General features: G+C 51.4%; 1 protein-coding gene across 1 annotated transcript in view; it reads right to left on the bottom strand.

The window, feature by feature from the left end:
• The window catches only part of SLIT1 (slit guidance ligand 1), a 173,542-nt gene extending 160,150 nt beyond the window's left edge, over positions 1-13,392 (bottom strand). Inside the window, exon 1 of the mRNA XM_049697446.1 lies at positions 11,495-13,392. Coding sequence (XP_049553403.1) covers positions 11,495-12,087 — 593 coding nt within the window. The 5' untranslated portion in view covers positions 12,088-13,392. The remainder of the gene's footprint in view (positions 1-11,494) is intronic.
• Between the last annotated feature and the right edge of the window lie 6,066 nt (positions 13,393-19,458).

Consider the following 19,458-nt stretch of genomic DNA (forward strand, 5'->3'; position numbering starts at 1 on the left):
AATTTAAAAATTAAACACAGGGCTTCCCTGGTGGCACAGTGCTTAAGAATCCACCTGCCAGTGCAGGGGACATGGGTTCGAGCCCTGGTCCGGGAAGAACCCACATGCCGCGGAACAACTAAGCCCCTGTGCCACAACTACTGAGCCTGTGCTCCAGAGACCGCAAGCCACAACTACTGAAGCCCGCGTGCCTAGAGCCCATGCTCCACAACAAGAGAAGCCACCGCAATGAGAAGCCCGCGCACTGCAACGAACAGTAGCCCCCGCTCGCCGCAGCTAGAGAAAGCCCGCGTGCAGCAACGAAGACCCAACACAGCCAAAAATAATAAATAAATTAAATAAATAAATTTATATTAAAAAAAATTTAAACAGAAACACATCTCAAAGCCTCGAGACTCAGAGCATCACTTACCAGCTGACTGTTTAACCCAGGGCAGACGATTCCACCTCTCTTATCTTCTCCTCATCTACAAAGCAGGGGTAAGTGCAGTAGACTCTTATCCCCCTTATCTGGGGGTTCCACCGCCACAGATTCAACCAACCGTAGATCGAAAATATTCCACACACAAAAAACAAATTCCAGAAAGTTCCAAAAAGCAAAACTTGAATTTGCCCTGCTCTGGCAACTATTTGCATATCATTTACACTGTATTTACAACTATTTATGTAGTATTTACCTCTTATTAGGTATTATAAGTAATCTAGAGATTATTTAAAGTATAGGAGAGGATGTGAGTAGGTTATACGCAAATAGTACGCCATTTTATATAAGGGACTTGAGCATCGGGAATTTTGGAATCGTATTTGGTGCTGGGTGGGTGGATCTCCAGGAACCAGTCCCTCAGGGACCTGTAATGCCTTCCTCCCAGGACTGTTATGAGGAGTGAAAGAGTGGACGTGGGTAAAGCACCTGGCTCGGAGCCTGGGCACAAAGTAAGGGCTCTGAATGGTGACCACCAACACCATCACAACTCCCTCCTCGATGCTCTCCATCTCTGCTCTTTGACCTGTCATAGGTCCTCCCCTCCCCAACCCACCCAGAGCTCTGGCTCCTCTTTTCCACAGTCGCCTCCCACCCCCTCTCCCCCGAGTGGGACTCCAGTCCACCTGCCCCTCTGCAAACAATCTCTGAGCGGCTCCCCTTGGAGCTCCCGTGCTTGTTCTCTTCTCCCGCCAACTTCCTCACCACCTACTCGCTCCCGACCATCTGCTTCCGCCTTCCACTTCTCCCAGGAAACCGTTCTGCCCAGCTTTGCCAGTGACCCCCCAGTCGCAGTTCCAGAAGCGTTCCTTGGCCCTCATCCTCAAACAGACTGGCTGCTCTCCACACTGTTAACCCTCCCCCCACCATCTCCAGACGCCTTCTTTGGCTTTAGCAGTAACTGCATCGCCCAGGTTGGAATCCACAAACGTCAGGCCAAGGCTCCCCTGTGGACGGGAGCTCCTCCTGCCCCTCCCCCAGCTGCTGCCCCTCCCCCAGCTCCTCCCTGGTGGCCCTCCCTTCCTGCTGCCCTCTTAATGTGGGTGGAAGCCAAAGGCAGTCCTCCTGCGTCTTCAAAGGACGTACTTTCTTCACCAGGAAACCCCAGCACCAAGCAGTGTTCCTTGGATTGTGTCCTGGGCACCTCCCACATCTGAATCACCTGAATGGCCTTTGCCAAAGACCTGCTGCCTCAGCTACTCTGGAATGGGCCTGGGGATCTGCATTTTATACCAGCTTCCCGGGAGATTTTTATTCCCAGTGACGTCTCTGTCTCACTGCCCTCGTGGGTCCCATTACTTCCCCAGGACACCCTCCCAACTGTCTCTCCAGCCTGAACACTCAACAGAGTGACCATCCCCTATTCCTGCCTCTAGGGTCATTTCTTCACATGGCTGTTTATTGGTAATTCAGACAAAAGAGGCAGAAGCTAACTTCGTGGCTTCTTTCCAGGATCAGCCACCCTCCCAACTTTACTCTGCAAAATCATCCTCCCAGCCTCGGGCCATAGGGTCCCCTGTGACGTTCCCATTTGCTCTTTCTGCACCCTCTGCCTCCGTCCAGGCCTGCTTCCTCTCATGCCTTGGCCTGTGCTGTACCCTCCAATCTCTGTGAGGACTGTTAACAGTTGCCTGCTGCTGTTATAACACATTACCACATACTTAGTGGCTTAAAACAACACAAATTATCTTACGGTTCTGGAGATCGGAAGTCTGAAATCAGTCTTGCTAGGTTAAAGTCAAGACATTCCCAGGGCTGCATTCCTTTCTGGAGGCTCTAGGGGAGGATCCATCTCCTTGCCTCTTTCATCGAGAGGCCGCCTGCATTCTGTGGCTCATGGCCCCTTCTTGGCATCACTCCAATCTCTTGCTTCTGTCGTCATATTTCTCCTACTACTGACTCTGACCCTCCTGCCTCTCTCTCTCTAGGGACCCTTGTGATTATGTTGAGCCCACCCATATAATCCAAAATCATCTCCCATCTCAAGATCCTTAACTTAATCACATCTGCGAAGTCCCTTTGGCCCTGTAAGGTAACATATTCATAAGTTCCAGGGATTAGGATGTGGACATCTTTGAGGACAATTATTCAGCCTATCACAATGATCATATTTTCTAAAGCAAGGATCAGAATCATGAAATGTCTTACCACAGGTTTAAAAAAAGAAAAACTCATTGAACACACATTTTTTTTGAGCACCTACCATGTACGTGGCGATGGAAACACAAAGATACATGAGACACAGTCCCTGCCCTCAGGAAACTCAAAACCCAATGTACCCAACCAACAAACCACCTTCTTAAAAAGAAATAAGATTTTCTTCCCTACAGAAGAATTCCAATTAATAAATGTAGAACCAATGAGGGAAATAGAAAAGAAAAATTGGATAATAATGGTTGCAGGCAAGATCCGTTAATGGATGCTAAAATTAGTAGGTGAGAATTTGAGGGCAAAAAGGATATTACATACTCTCAAAGTATCTCCCCCTGCAAATATTTATTAATTGCAAATGGAAAGATAACGTTATAGTGGAGAAACCTGGCAGACACCATCTTTTTTTTTTTTTTTTTGCAGCATGCAGGCCTCTCACTGTTGTGGCCTCTCCCGTTGCGGAGCACAGGCTCCAGACGCGCAGGCTCAGAGGCCATGGCTCACGGGCCCAGCCACTCTGCAACATGTGGGATCTTCCCAGACCAGGGCATGAACCCATGTCCCCTGCATCAGCAGGCGGACTCTCAACCACTGCGCCACCAGGGAAGCCCTGGCAGACACCATCTTAACCAAGAGATCAAGGTTAACATCATCAGCAATGACACATATCAATGTCATCTACCCTCTGATAGGATGCTCTGGGAAGGGCACATCACCTCTGTGGCATTCTTGCCAAAAATGCATAACCTCAATCCAATCATGAAAAAACACCAGAGAAACACAAACCGAAGAGCAGTCTACAAAATAACTAACCAGCACTTTTTACAAATGTCAAGGTCACAAAGAACAAGGAAAGACTAAGGAACTGTCACAGGCTGAAGAAGACTAAGGAGAAATGACAATTAAATGCAATGTGGGATCCTGGATTGGGTCCTGTAATAGAAAAAGGACATTGGTGGAAGAAAACTAGTGAAATACAAATGAAGTCTATAGCTTAGCTAACAGTATTGTACCAATGTTTATTTCTAGGTTTTGATCATCGTGCTACGATTAAGAAAGATGTTAACATTAGGGGAAGCTGGGTGAAGGGTGTATGGGAATTCTCTCTGTACTACTTTGGCAACTTTTCTGTAAGTCTAAAATTGTTTTAAAATAAAAGTTTTTTTAAATTTTTTTTTAAAGAACAAAAATACAGCAGTGATAGAAAAACTGCTGTCAGAAATCACAGTCACCATAACCAACTGGTCTCCCCACCACCAACCAGTTGGTCTCTCCCTCCATTTATTGTCCATACCAAAGCCAGGAAACAATATATTAAAACACCATTTTGCACTTGTTACTCTCCACTCAAAACCCCTGGAGGCAAGTGCTTAAAGGGTCTTGTCAACGGGACACGGGAGCACCTTGAAGGGGTCCCACTGGCCAAATGTGGGACACTCTGAACATCAAAATAATGTAGTAACATTATTACAAATTATAACCCAATGAATAAAATAATAATCCACAAGTCCATGCTGTTACAAACAATCTTTCTTACAGTAGAATGCCAACTAATAAATAGAGAAGAAATAGTGGAGTTACAAATTTCTCATCCGTGGAACCAAAACTAGTGAATGAAAGTTTGACGCGTAGGATATTTACATGGCCTGGAAGTATCTCCCTGCAAGTCAATTATTAATAACAAAGGGGAAAATAGTAACTTTTCAGCAGAGAAGCCTGGCTGACACCAAATTACCAAGTAATCAGAGCTAAAATCACCAACATTGGGACAAACTGACATCACGTGTCTTCTGACGTGACCCACTGAGAAGGGCACAACGTTGCTCATTTAGCATTCCTGCCAAAAGTGCATAACCTGAACGCAATCATGAGAAAAAAGCAGATGAAGCCAAATTGAGGGACATTCTACAAAATAACTGGCCAGTATTCTTCAAAAATGTTAAGGTCAAGAAAAACAAAGAAAGGCTAAGGAACTGGTCCAATTAACAGAGAATAAAGAGCCATGACAAGTAGATGCCATGTGTGATCCTGGACAGAATTCTGAACCTGAACAAAACAATAGCTACAGAAGACATTATTGGCACAATTGATGAAATTCTAAAATGAACCACGGAGTAGATAATAGTATTGTATCGACATTAAATTTTCTGATTTTCATAGCCTTATTGTCCTTAGAAAAATACACACCGAAGCTTTTAGAGGAAAAAAGTTATGCCTCCAATCTATTCTTAAATGGTTCAAGGAAAAAAGGTGTGTGTGCGTGTGTGTGTGTATAATATATGATAAAGCAAAGGGGGCAAAATATAAACAATTGAGTCTGGATAAGGGATATACTTTTGTTGCAACTTTTCTGTAAGTTTGAAATTATAACAAAATTTAAAATTACAGTGAACACAAGGAATCTTTTGGGGTGATGAAAATATTCTAAAATTGGACTGTGGTGATGTTTGCACAACTAGATTTGTTAAACATCGCTGAATAGTAAAAAAAAAATTATTATAAAATTTTACACACACACACACACACACACACACACACACACACACACACACCCTCGGATGGCTCCCCATTCCCCAGCCACATGGCCTGAGCCTACCCGTTACTTTAATCTTCTCTCTCAGAACTCACCAGCACAAACGTTCACCCCTCCAGCTGGATCTCCTTCCCAAACGTACGGCACTCACCTCTGGATGCCCCCAGATTCCCTTGCCCTGGCTTCACCGCTCACTCACCTAATTCCTGCCCAACCTTCAAGGACCAGTTCAAATCCCACCTCCCCATCACTCTAGGGATACAACTCCTCCTCCATGTCTCACTCCCATCTCCTCATCTCTAACATTGATGGAGTACTTTCTACGTGCCAACGTTATTCTAACCATGCCTACATGGACAATTTCATTTGAACTCACAGCCCTACAAGGTAAATGCTACGTTGCTCCCATTTTACAGATGAGGAAATTGAGTCACTCATGAGTCAGCCAAGATCTCTCAGGTGGTAGGTGATGAAGGCGAGATTCAAACCGGGCCATTCTCACAGCAAAGGCTGCGCTGGTAGCCGCTGTGCTCTACGTCCCTATGGGCATCCTTACACATTTGTTCTTTCGCAGACAGACCTTTCTCCCCACCAGGCCGCAAGCTCCCAGAGAAGCGAGTCCATATCCTGGACCTCTGCAGACACTCTGCACACGGCAGGTGCCCAACAGCTGTTTGTCCACGGCAGGCTGGGATCCAGAGAGAAGGGGAGGGAGTCTCGAGCTCAAAAAGAGGAGCCAATTCTCCACCCTGAGCACAGCCCAGCTCCCTGGCTACTGCCCAAGGCCCGGCCGTCATCTGCTCTGGGTAATAAGTATTTGTATGGCGATAATTACAGCATTTGGGAAGAAAATCCCATTAAGCAAGAGCCCTGCCGAGCTGCTAATGCCGGCACAGAACTGAGACAGCAGCTCAGCCAAGCTCCCGTCTGCTCCCAACAACGCGGGGGCTGCCTGTCCCTGCCGCCCTTCAGTCGGGCCCCAAAGAGCACAGCCGCCCCTGCTGGCAGCAGCGGGCAGCCTGGGCCATCACAGCCAGCCCCCTGCCTCCGAGAGGGGGCACCGTGAAAGGAGCAGCTCAGTCTCCGTGTGCCCCAAGGTTCCCCGGGGATCCAGAGCGCCCAGTGGCTGCCTGATGAGGGAATAGAGAGCAGGGCCGTGCTGGGATCCGGCCTTGAGTGGCACCCAAGTTCCTTTCACAGCCCTGCAATTCTCTGTCACCTTAATAACAATAATAATACTACCACTTACTGGGCACTTGCTGTGTGCCAGGCCCAGTGCAAAGTGCTTCTCCCAGCATCACCACATTTAATCCTTAGGACCACCCTCTGAAGCAGGTCCTGTCATCATCCCCATTTTATGGGCAAGGAAATGGGGGCCTGAGAAGTCACACTTTCATCCAGAGCACTTATCCCAGTTTGCAATTACGTGATTCTCCTCCTATTGTGTCATTCATCTCCATCTCTCCTGCTGGACTAAAACTCGGAGAGAGAGGCGCGGTTTCCATTTCTGTCCGGGACTATTCATTCGGCACCATGCAGACCTTCAAGAGACAGCTATCTGTTGAATGAGTGAATTAAACCCCATACCTTGCCCAAGGTCCCCCCAGCTGCTGAATGGCAGAGAGGGACTAAAAAGCCAAGCAGTCTGGCTCCAGAGCCATCCACCCTGCAGAGACTCCCTGCATGTCACTGACCCGCGCCTTGTCTCCAAACCCTAAGGGACGCGGGACAGTCCAGGGAAGGAGCGTTCTGAGAGCCAGACCCCAGCTTGCAGTCCGGCCAACACTCAAATGCTTGCCCCCCACCGCCCTCTCTCCTGCCCCACCTGAACCCTCAAGCCTTTAGCCTGAGCTTCTCAAATAGTAAAACTAAGAGTCACAAAGCATTTTCACACACATAGAATGAGTGAATCCTGGCAAAAACCCTATGAGGTAGTAGGTATCACTCTCCCCGGAGGCAGAACACCTACCATGTGCCAAACACGCCTGCAGGCCCTCTACATGCATGCGCTCACTTAGTCCTCACCATCAACCTGCAACCGTCATCCCCTTTTACAGATGGGGAAACTGGGTCTCAGGTCACATGGAGTGGCAGCACCGGGCCGTACCACCAGTCACTCAGAGCCCAGCAATAAGCCCAGTGCACCTGCTACTAGAGACACGAGCTTCACCAGGAGGCAACTCCCCCTGCACCACGTGCGTCTCTACTGCCAGAGCCCATCGAGTCCTGCTCAGAGAGCCCAGGCCAGCCAGGCCCCGGTGGCAGACGTGGCTTCTGTCTGGCCCTCTGACCCCTCTCACCGCAGCCACCATCCAATCAATGTTTGGAATTCCAACCAGGCTCCCAGACAATCAGCCTGGGGGTGCCCTGGGCAGCCTTCCTTGGTCAAAACCACCCACCCCCATTGAACAGGGCCTCCAGACCCGGGGCTAAGCTGGGAGAAGGCATGGGCTTCCCAGGCCTCAGCAGCGGGCAGGGAGCTAGGGCAGTGGACAAACTGGCCAGGAGGCAAGGGGACATACCAAGGAAGGCAGGAGTGTAGGCCCCCATGGCCCAAAGAGCAGCAGAAAGTGCTGGACCTGGAGGCAAACAGAAGCCAGCAGGCCTCCCAGGGCCCTCTCTCCATCCTCAGGCCTCTCTCCTCTCTGCATCCTACACCCACAAGGGGCATCCGCGGCAAGCCTGGAATACAAGTGTCCAGGGTGGAGGGGAGAAGTGGTGTCCACACATATTGCACTCTCTCATCACACTCTCCTAAACACTCTAGTCCAAAAGATTTTTTAAGTTAGAAAAAAAAAAATCCAACTGAAAGGTCCTTGAGTAGAAGAAAAAACGATAGTGGCCATGGCTGGGCCCCTCTGAGTCTGGGCCCTGCAAAGAGACAAGCCCCCAGGCCTCCTCTACCACACTCCCAACCTTGCACTGGACTTCAGTTGTTCCACTGCAGTGAATTATTCAGCATCCCTTCCCCACCCGCTCAACAGCCCCACAGTCCCTCTGGCTGAACCAATTTCCTCAACAGCTCTGGAGCCTGCACAGCCTCTTCCCAGAAGGCCCTGCAGCAAACCAGTGACAATTTCTTCCCACTTGGGGAGACGGGCTGGACCCGGAGTTATGGAATATATGATCATAAAGTTGCTGGGCCTCACAGGCTGCCGGGGAAACTGCCCAGAAGACAAAAGGCGAACGAATGCACAGCTGCAGTCTATAAAAATTTCACAGCCTCGGAAGAAGCCACTGTTTCAGGCTCTGATACTGCACGACACCCATATTGATTAGAGAGAGCATATGCCACAGTTATTTTGAGCCTGCTCAAGGCCTCTTTTCAGGATGTTCTTTTCCTCTTCAAATGGCTCTTTCGCGGCCTGCCTGTTGAAAAGGCAGGCTCCCTCTGCTTTCTCCAGCCTTTCCCAATCCAAGAAGTTTTGCACACAGCAAAGGTCAGACCTGATGACTTACCCCTGGATCTGAACCCTGAAGTCTCTAAAGGAAAAATCCAGATAGAGAAAGGCCTTCCTGACCCTTCCCAACCTTCCCAGTCTCAAATCCCATCACATTCCACTCCACAGCATGTTTCAGCCCCAGGGCAAAGCTGGTCCGTTCTCCCAGCAGGCCGGCCACACTCCCATCTTCAAGCTTTTTGCTCCTGCATGCCCTGTCTGGGCTGCCTGCCCTCTCTACTTGGCAAAATCCGACCCAACCACTGTTGAGTCCCAAAGTACCTTCATAAAATGGTCCATCCTCTGGAAGCTCCTTCACCCCAGAAAAGAGCTTCTAATCCCAAAGCTTCCTCCCCACAGCCCCATTACACTGCCAGAGCTTACAGTTAGGTGCACCTGCCCGGTCCTCTCAACTGTACATCCCTTCAGGGCAGGGACTTACTCACTCCCAGCTGGAGCCTCAGCACCCAGGGCAGTTACGGGCTCCACAAACACTTGCTGAATTAAGTAACAAGACTCTTCTCCTGATCCTATTATAATAATGGCTCTCAGCAAGCATCATAATGTACCAAGAACTTCCCATACATTACCTTCAGTCCTCACAAGAACCAGAGACCTTACGTATCAGCAGCCTCATTTTCCTGATAGAAAGCAACTAAGGCTCAGAGAAGTTAAGTCACTTGCCCAAGGTCACACAGCAAATAACTGACTTTACACCAGGAAATTTCACTTCCATCTCACTCTGATTGCAAAAGAGCTAAAGAGTTCATCAAAGTCAAAACAGACACTACCCTCAAAACTAAAGGTGGAGAGAGAGCAAGAAATGAAATGACTTCAAAATTCAGATCCAAAAGCAAAGGAGAGGGGCTAAAATTCTCAGACCTAGGCCGCTACCAGGGTAACAGCTGCAGGAGAATTGCCCCGAGGACAAGGCAAAGGAACAGAGATGAGGTCCAGAGGGAACATGGAGGGTGACCCTGCAGCCTCACGGGTCCTTTAGACAGATTTCTGACCCTCTGTCCCTCTCCAGGGCCACACAGGATCCCCAAGGAATCTCTGTTTGTTCCAACTTCTCCCCATGCACTGCCACAACACACACACACACACTGATTCCCACCTAGATTGCAAATTTTCTGAAACCTCCAAGGGAATTTTTCAGTCTCAGCCAAGAAGAGTCTGGGGCAAACGTGCTAATTGCTGACCTTGGTACGGAGTTTGATCCAGGAGACAGTTCTTCCCAGGGCCAGATTTCTGCCTCTGACCAGCTGAGAGTCATGAAAATGTGCTCAAAAGTTCTCAAAATTTGTACACCCTTCCTGAGAGCCACTGCAGGGACCCAGGAGTGTGAGAAGAAGGAGAAGGCAGATTTCAAAGGGGCCAGCAGCCTCCTCCGAAGTCCAGCTCAAAAATCCCCCAAGGCAGCCACCTCCGCAAGCAGCACAAAGGCCCTTCATGAGGGACTTCCCAAGCGGCGCAGTGGTTAAGAATCTGCCTGCCAATGCAGGGAACACGGGTTCAAGCCCTGGTCCGGGAAGATCCCACGTGCCGCAGAGCAACTGAGCCCGTGAGCCATGGCCACTGAGCCTGCGCTCTAGAGCCTGTGAGCCACAACTAGCGAAGCCCATGGGCCTAGAGCCCATGCTCCGCAACAAGAGAAGCCACCACCATGAGAAGCTCTGCACCACAACAAGAGTAGCCCCCGCTCGCCGTAACTAGAGAAAGCCCGCACGAAGCAACGAAGACCCAACGCAGCCAAAAAATAAATTAATAAATAATAAAAAATTTTAAATAAAAAAATAAAAGGCCCTGCATGAGACCAAAAATCTGCACACACAGCCCATGTACATGGGCTCTCCCAGGCTCACACTACTGAGGTGACACCACAGATACCAGGAATTCATGCAGATACACATTCTGCAAGAGAATCTGGGAAAACAAATTATATATGTCTATAAACACACACACATGCTAATCCCACCCCCACACACACACACACAAACACACATTCTACAAAATTTGGTGAGTCTAGAAAGGGCCAAGTTTTCTCAAGAATTTAGAAGTGAGTGACAACAGCATAAGAGAAATGATGGTTTTTATGACTTATCATGGTCAATATCTTTAACCTCGTATCTCCCACTCCAAGCTCCCGACCTCTCAGCATTATTTACGGGCTCCTTATCCAGGTCATATCTACCCCTCTCTGTGTGCTGAATGTAACATACCCCAAGGCTCAAACCCAAATCCCTCAGGTCCACTGTCTGCCTGGGTTGGGGATGGCTGGATGTGTAGTAGGGGACAAATGCCTCACATCTGGAAGGAAAAAATTCTAAGACTCTGAGGCAAACAATGGGGAGAAAGGGGGAGACTAGGACCTTCAACTCCATCCCATCCTGCTGCCCATCACCAGCCTACAAGCCCTCAGAGCCCACATGCACACCTCCCACTCAGAACACAGCCCAAGCCCCATGTGCCCAAACGGAGACATGGTGCCTGGTGAGTGTGAGCTTCCCTCCTGGGTGCCAGGAAGGCTTTCTGGCACCAATTCCCAGACACCCTGGAGAAATAAAGTGCTGGCGCAGTGGGAAGGCCTGCCGTGCTGAGCGCAGGGTGCAGGTGTGAGGATGGGAGCTGGCAGCCCCGCGAGGGCCCAGGTGTGAGGATGGGAGCTGGCAGCCCTGCGAGGGCCCTCTGAATCCCGAGAAAGGGAAACATTGGCGCTCCTGGCTCCTGGCTTCTGGCTCGGGAAGGACCCTGGCAAGCACTGACTCATTTATTGGCTGCAGAGCCCAGGCCCCTACGGTCCTGCCCCCACCTTTAGCCCTGAATTGCATCGGGGTGGGAGGGCAACCTCGAGGCTCCCCGCGGGCTGCCGATGAGGGCCATACTCACAGGCGCTCCGTGTTCCGTGGAATGTTCTTGGGGACGGCCTGCAGCCCCGTGCCGTGGCAGTCCACCGTGGTGCCGGTGCAGGTGCAGAGGGCGGGGCACGCCGTGGCGCCCAGGCGCCACGCGGCTGCCCACAGCAGCAGCCAGAGCTCGGGCCGGACAAGCCCCGCCGAGGGCCCCCTCCAGGTCGTCAGCGCCATGGTGCCCGCACCGCGTCCCGCTTGCTTGCCAGACGGCAGCAGCCGCTTACCATCCCCGTCCGGGGTGGCCTCCAGGTGCAGTCCCGGGGCAGAGCCACCGAAGAGACCGCGGGTTTGTACGCTGCGCCCTTGCGGGCTGGGAGGCACCTTGCTCCTCCAAGCGACGGCGCCTGTGCGCGGACGAAGGGAGGACGCCTCGGGCGGAGGGCGCTCGGCTCCTCTCCGGTTTCTCGCGGGCTGCGTCTCCCTCCCTCTCTCCAGCTCCCAACTGACTACTGCGAGGAGGAAAATGGGCAGGCCCCGCGCGCGCACGCACCCCGCGCGCACACACACACACACACACACACACTCACACTCACACTCACACCCGCACGCTCGCTCCCACCCAGCAGTCATCCATCAATCGAAAAAGCACACAACCAGAGCCAGACTCCTCCTCCCCTCCCCGACCCCGCCTCCCGACGACCACTCGGCTGCCGCTGCTAGCAGCTTACACTTTCAAAGGTGGAACCTCCGAGAGCGGGCAGGGGCTGCGGGGGGAGGGGAGCACACAGTTGGACCCGTCAGGTCGCGACCCTCTCCAGCTCTCTCTCTCTACACACACACACACACACACGCGCGCGCGCGCGCGCACACACACACATAGAGCGAGGATGCGCACACTTAGACGCACGCACCCGGCTCCCGCAGTCCCAGCTGCTGGTCCAGAGAGGGGGGAGGGGATCTTATTTTGCTGCCTGGACCCCTTCCCCAGGCCACAGACACGCTCTCCCCGACGGCTGAAACGGTCCTAGGGCCCCACCAGACTTGCTTTTTCAGTTCTTGGTGAAAGGAAGCCCCGAGCCCCAGGTGACCTCTCCAAGCCACCTACTTCACTTAGCCTGGGACCTTGAGGGTGGAACAAGAGCACTGGGCGGAGGGGGCTGGGGGGTGGGCGGTGCACCAAAGCCCTCGGCCCAGCAAGCCTCCTCCCTTCCCTCAACGCAGTCTCTGACAAGATGGCAGCAACCCCACTTCTCCAAGGGGACTCCCCCCAGAGTGATAGTGACCCTGATTTGAACAGTTGCACAGCCGGGAGATGTTATTTCTGCCCATCGGGCTACCCTGGCTTCCCAGAATATCAGTGGGGTTTGGAAATGCAGCAGATACCCTAGTGTGCTCACACCAGGGTTCCTCCATTTGTGACAGGTGAAAACAGATGAAAACGAATATTCAGTCCTGTCATGAAAGGACCACTGAGAAGGCCAGGAAAGGGCTTGAAGAGAAGCACCACAGGCCACCCACATCAGACCCTGGGCTTTCACAGTCCTCTAGCAGGCACTTTGCTCACTGTAAGACCGATATGGTCATGGGTGTGAACAGGAAATCCAGGTGGAGAGAGGATTGACCTCAACCCAAAAAAGATAAGGACCTCTGCCAAATCAAGGAGAGCTGTGGTTTGTTGGTACCATAGGACCCATACATTGTCTGTCCATCAGTTGGGGCCCCTGTCAAGGCTGCTTAGAGCCCAGCAAGAAGAGTAGTTGAACAGGTCAAGAAGCACTTCGAAGTCAGAAAGAGAAAAACAAATACCGTATGCTAACGCATATATGGAAACTAAAAAAGCAGTACTGATGAGCCTAGTGGCAGGGCAGGAATAAAGACGCAGATGTAGAGAACAGACTTGAGGACACGGAGAGGGGGAAGGGTAAGCTGGGATGAAGTGAGAGAGTAGCATGGACATATACACACTACCAAATGTGAAATGGATGGCTAGTGGAAGCTGCTGCATAGCACAGGGAGATCAGCTCGATCTCTTCTTTGTGACGACCTAGAGGGGTGGGATAGGGAGGGTGGGAGGGAAGCTCAAGAGGGAGGGGATATGGGGATATATGTATACATATGGCTCTTCACTTTGTTGTACAGTAGAAACTGACACAACATTGTGAAGCAATTATACTCCAATAAAGATGTGAAAAATATAAAATAAAAACTTTTGGGAAGATGGAAAACAAAAAGAAGAACTTCCCCTCACAGGTGGTGGCTACCTGGGTTTCTCCTTGGGAAAAAAACCAGAAGGAAAAGGTGGCTGGTCCAGGAGGTGCCAGGGGTAAGCACAGCACAGTACAGTCTGTCAGAGCTGGTGATGTGGTACCGAAAGACCCCACAAGATTAAAGCTTCCTCACCCACCAGGTACCAAAAGCCTCAGGGGTTTTCTTCATTTTTCTTTTCCATCTTGATGAAAAATTTGCAGTATCTCTACTGTCATAAACAGATAGAACCGGGGCCAGTACGTCGTAACTAATGTGGCTGATTTTATGGGCTTCTGACAGTTCTTTTGAAAGTTTTCACAGTTTTATCTATGACCTCTAACTAGGGCCATGGGTCCTGGAGCACCAATTCAATGACAGTTCAGGGGGAGGGGGCTTTCTCAGGGGTCCCTGTGCGGTGTGATCTTAGGGAACCCTTCCACAAGTCAAGCCAGGGCTGCCTGCCGTCTGCAAGGGCCTCCTCTCGCCTCTCCTTCACGAATTCCTTCTTCCCTGCCACTCCACAGGGCGCTCAGCCCCTTTCCTCTCCCTGGCCCTCCCCAGCTGCCTCAGGCGGAGTTAAGTCCCCCAGCCTGCTGCTCTGTTTATCCCCTCTTAGCTGGAGCTCTGTTTACACATGTGGCTCCTTCCCTGACCCTCCTCCTGGGGCAAAGCCTTCCCCCACTCCCCACCCCTCACGGCTTCCTCATCTCCTCACTTTGGCACTTAACCCAGCACCTGGCATTTAGTAGGCCTGTCACAGCCGGCACTCAGACCGTCGAAGGCATCTGGTCTCCAACCTTCGGCTCCAGCGGTGCCTCCCTGGCCCCATGACCTCAGAGGGCTCCTCGGAAGCCAGGACCCATGTGGGGAGGACGAGAGTGTTGATTAATGGGCAACATGCCCTGGGGGCTTCAGACTGGCAGGGTGGAGGAGAGGCAAGAGGGGTGGGAGCAGACGGGGGGGGGGGGGGGGGGCTGGAAGATTAGCTCTGCCAGTGACTCCTGAGAGCCAGCCGCTGCCCTAGAAGCTTCCAGACTAGGATGGACAGTGAGTCCCAAGCAGGCCTTGAGCCAAATTGTCACCGCCTGGCAAGGCCTGGCCTTTCCTTTAAAGGGGAGAAGGAAGGAGGGCTCCTCAGAGCCAGGACAAAGACTCCCCCTGCCAGCCCATCATGGGAGGCCCTGCCCCAGCAGCCGGGCAGCTCCCCAACTTGGCTCCCATCCCCAGTTCCTCCACCCCAGAACCTGGCCGGCTCCCCGACTGGGGAAGCAGATCACCGTGAATGAACGCAGCTCATTAACGTTCCCAGCACATTTCCTCCTTAAACAGCCACCTGACCAGCAACACCCCTGCCATCCCACCCCCCTTGCTTTTTCAGCTTCCTCTCGCATGCCCCTCCCTCTGTTGGATCTCCCTACCCCCTGCCTACAGCCGGGCCACCTGCTCCCTCTGCACGGGTGGGGAAGAGGCAGGCCTGTCACACTGCTTCTGCCAGGAACGCCCCTCCAAGCCCCGCTCTGCCCACTGGCCACCAGCAGGGCGACCCCCCAGGGGAAACTTGGGGCTGGGTCTCTCCAACCCAGGGGTGTGAGCCTCCTCTGCATCCCCTCAGTGTCACATGCTCAGGACTTGAGGGGCCCCTCCTGCCTGTGACTCAGGGAGAAAATGCCCTCCTTCCAGCCTGCTGCACCACCAGCCCCTCTGGAGCGCAAGAAGGTGGAGAGCCTGGGTGAGGCTCACCTTGGTTTGGATTTCCAAACTACACAAGGCAAGAATGAGACAGAATGCCTGCTATTTGAGCATTCATTGAACACCATTTATTGACTATCTATGTACTATGTACATTGTACTGGGACTCAGCAATTCAACAGGGAATACGAATGGCCCTGGCCCACAGTGAGCTGACGGTCCAGCAGGGGAACAGAAAGAAAACCCCACTCAGCATGATAAGTTTGGTAACAGGGAATGTGGAAGTGCAGAGAAGCCAGAGTGTAGGACACGGGGTAAGGCTGGAAGACTTCCTGGAAGAAGAGGCAGTTGAGCTTAGTCTTGAAGGATAAATAGGCATTGGCGGGCAACAAAGAGGAAGAAAGGCTTTCTGGCCAAAGAGAACTGCGAGAGGTAAGGCACACAAACAGCAGCAGCATCCTCAGTGGCTGAGTTGCAGCAAGTTCTGTAAGACTGGTGCACGGCAGGGGGTTCAGGTGGGGAGTGATGGCAAGAGGTCAGAGAGCTGATGCGGGCACATCCCAGAGGCCCTGGTGCAGCCATTCTCTGCATTTATTGGGCTTTCAGAATCTCCTGGCCTGTCCCTGTGCCCAAGCACATGCCTATATATGTGTGTGCTTGGAATGCACTATCCCTCAAATGAGAGACAGTGGCTTCCAGGGAGGGGCCTGGGTAGTGGTAGCGGGATAGTTTCAGCACATGTCATTGTTGTTGTTGTTTTCCTACTGTTTGGATTTGTTTACCTGTGTAGTATGACCTAATCCCCCATTACCACCTATACATTGTTTTAATCCCCAGGGATGCTTATTATAAATGCCTATTCCTAGGACCCACCCAAGACTTTAATCAGAATCTTCACTGTTAGCAAGCTGGAGGGTGAGGCAGTATGATGCTGATGCAGGTGGTTCCAGAAACCATGCTCTAAGAATCAAGGCCTAGTGTGCTGAGTTAATGAGTTTGAACTTGGACCTGAAAACTCTGGGGAGCCATTGAAAGAAGGGGCCTGGCAGGAACAAAGGGTCTGAGGCCTGCCTGCCTCCCTCCTCCTCTCCAGCTTCCACATGCTTTTAGTGAGGATGAGACACATCAAAGAGGAAGATAGCCACAGGGGAATGGAGAGGGACAACTGGAGCCAGGTGACACTGGTTACACTAGCTTCAATCGCAAGATGCCAGAGCTGGAAAGAGATTAATAAATGATCAAATCCAAACACCACTGACCAGCTGGTGGCCCAGAGGCAACCAGCCTAACCTCACAAAGGAGTTGCAGGGGTGAGCCGTGAATGAGGCTGGATCTTGCTCTGCTAGGCCCACACCTGGGTAGAACCCGGCATCCACTCCATCCTGGGCTCTCCTCCTGACCCTGTCACTCTCACAGGGACTGAGGAAGCAGGAGTCCCTGGAAGGTCATAGCAGCAGAACTCAGGATATTTTAGCTTTCATCTCTAACCCCCTTGATGTACTCAAGTTTGAAGGAGGCTGGACCACTTGAGGCTGTCAATGACAAAGCCTGAAGCTGGGACACACTCCTAGACTTAAGATCAGTGGCCTTTGTAGAAGCCACCATATGCATCCAGGACAGCTCTGGCAGATGAGAAGCACCGGGGGCAAGAGAGAAGCAAAGCGGGGAGGGGAAGAGAGAAGAGGAGAGGAAAGGGAGCGAGCAGGGTGACAGTCTGTGCAGGCAGCAGTTTGCTCACTCACTCATCAAACATTGATCGCTTGCCAACTGTGAGCCAGGCTTCGGGAATATAAGAGATTTTCGCTTGGGGTTCATCGGACTTCTTGTATCTGGTTCATAGTTTTTATCGAATGTGAAAAGTTTTTAGCCATTGTTTCTTCAAAAGTTTTTATGTTCCCCTCCTCTCTTTTCTCTCCCTTGGGGACCCCACTGACACACATATTAGGCCACTTGAGGTTGTCCAATAGCTCACTGATGCTATGGTCATTTTTTTTTCTTTTTTGTTTTTTGCGTTACGCGGGCCTCTCACTGCCGTGGCCTCTTCTGCTGCGGAGCACAGGCTCCGGACGCGCAGGCTCAGTGGCCATGGCTCACGGGCCCAGCCGCTCTGCGGCATGTGGGATCTTCCCAGACCGGGGCACAAACCCATGTCCCCTGCATCGGCAGGCGGACTCTCAACCACTGCGCCACCAGGGAAGCCCTCTGGTCATTTTTTTTGAGCCTCATTTTTCTCTGTGTTTCATCTTGGTGAGTTTCCTTTGCTGTGCTTTCACGTTCATTATCTTTTCTTTGGCGCTGACTAACCTGCTGTTACTCCCATCTAGTACAATTTTTATCCATGACATTGTGGTCTTCATATCTAGAAGATCTATTTGCGTCTTTCTTTTATCATCCATGTATCTTCTCATGTTTCCCTCTACCTTCTCGAGCATATGGAATACAGTCATAATAGCTCTATCTGTGAATTCTATTATCGGTATCATTTCTGGGCCAGTTTTGATTGATTGCTTTTTCTCTTCATTTTGGGCCATATTTTCCTACTACTGTGTATCCTGGAATTGTAGACTGAATGCCAGACATTGTGGATTTTACCTTGTAGGGTGCTGGATAGTCTTGTATTTTTTAAAAAATAGTGTTGGGCTTTTTTCCAGAACAGAGTCAAGTTACTTGGGAACAATCTGATCTTTTGAGGCTTGCTTTGAAGCTTCTGAAGGCAAGGCCAGAGCAGTCTTTAGTCTAGGGCTGATTTCCCCACTACTGAGGCAACACTCTCTGAATACTCTACCCAATGCCCTGTGAATTTGGCGGCTTTCTGCTCTGGCTGGCGTGAACACCAACTCTGTGGGAGCTCCAAGGATGGTTCTGCACTGGGGGTGGGATGGGGCACCACAGGGAGGAACCATCTGGAAATCCCTGGTCGCTCTCTCTCTCTCTCTCTCTCTGTGCAGCCATTTCCTCCCCCATCTCCCCTGAGAACTCTAGCCCCCTCGGCCTCCCGAACTCTCCCCTTCGACTCTGCCAGGTTCCACCTGGGTGCCCCTCTTGCTCTGTGGCCTGGAAACCCTCTCCGGGCTGTAAGCTAGGGGACAATTACAGTGCTCACCACACTCGTTTTCCCTCTTAAAGGAATCATCATCCCATAAGACCAGTTGTCCAATATCCAAAAACGGTTGTTTCATATATTTGTGTCTGGCTCTTTAGTTGTTTAAGGTGAGATGGTAAGTTTGGCCCATTGCTCCCTCTCGACCAGAAACAGAAGTTTGAGAGAGACTTTTAGCAATCCTCTGTACCCTCCAAACACTTCCAGTGTGATGTGGAGAGAGAAGCAAACAATCACATGATTCTGACGAGTGCCCTGAACAGGCCAGAGAGGAAGTGGCCTCAGCCTCGAGGGGCTTCTTTCAGTTGAAGAAGCACCTCCCACCCTCTGTGCGTGACAGTCCCTACGCTGGATGCCCTTCCTGTCATTCTCAGTCTGACTGGGTCCTCCTCATCCTAAGCAGCACCTCCTCAGGGAAGCCCTCCCTGAGCCGGTTAGGGGTTAGGTCAGCCCCTGCCCTGTCGTGTGATCTCCTGGCTCCCTGCACCTCCCCTCAGAGCACGAAACTGTCATTTGTAATTACTTGTTTATCTATCTCTCCTCCCGCCTAGGCTGAAGCGACAGGTTTGCATCTATCTTGTTCCCTAATGCCTGTTCAGGGCCTGTCACATGGAAAATGTGGGGAATAAGTATTTTTTACTAAAGTGTAGGGGCGTCATTCTGGAGACGGGGGATCTTGAGAATAAAGGTGCAGAAAAGGCAGGCCCCCAAAGTCGGAGCAATGAAGAGGCACATTTGTTCCTCGGGGCGGCACAAGATGGGGTGGTGGGGAAACAGTAGGATGCTGAGGGACGGGAGGCCAGGCTGAGACCCTGGGATGTTATCCTGAGGGCATTCATGAGCCAGTGGGCGGCTGCAAATGGTCAGTACATGACACAGGTTGGGTTCCCTGGGAAGAGCCTCTGGGTTGGAGAGGAGCTTGCAGAATATTTATTAGGCAATGCTCTCAGGGTCACTGACGTGGG

Source organism: Orcinus orca, chromosome 14 (genome assembly GCF_937001465.1).
Source record: "Orcinus orca chromosome 14, mOrcOrc1.1, whole genome shotgun sequence".
Taxonomy (NCBI): domain Eukaryota; kingdom Metazoa; phylum Chordata; class Mammalia; order Artiodactyla; family Delphinidae; genus Orcinus; species Orcinus orca.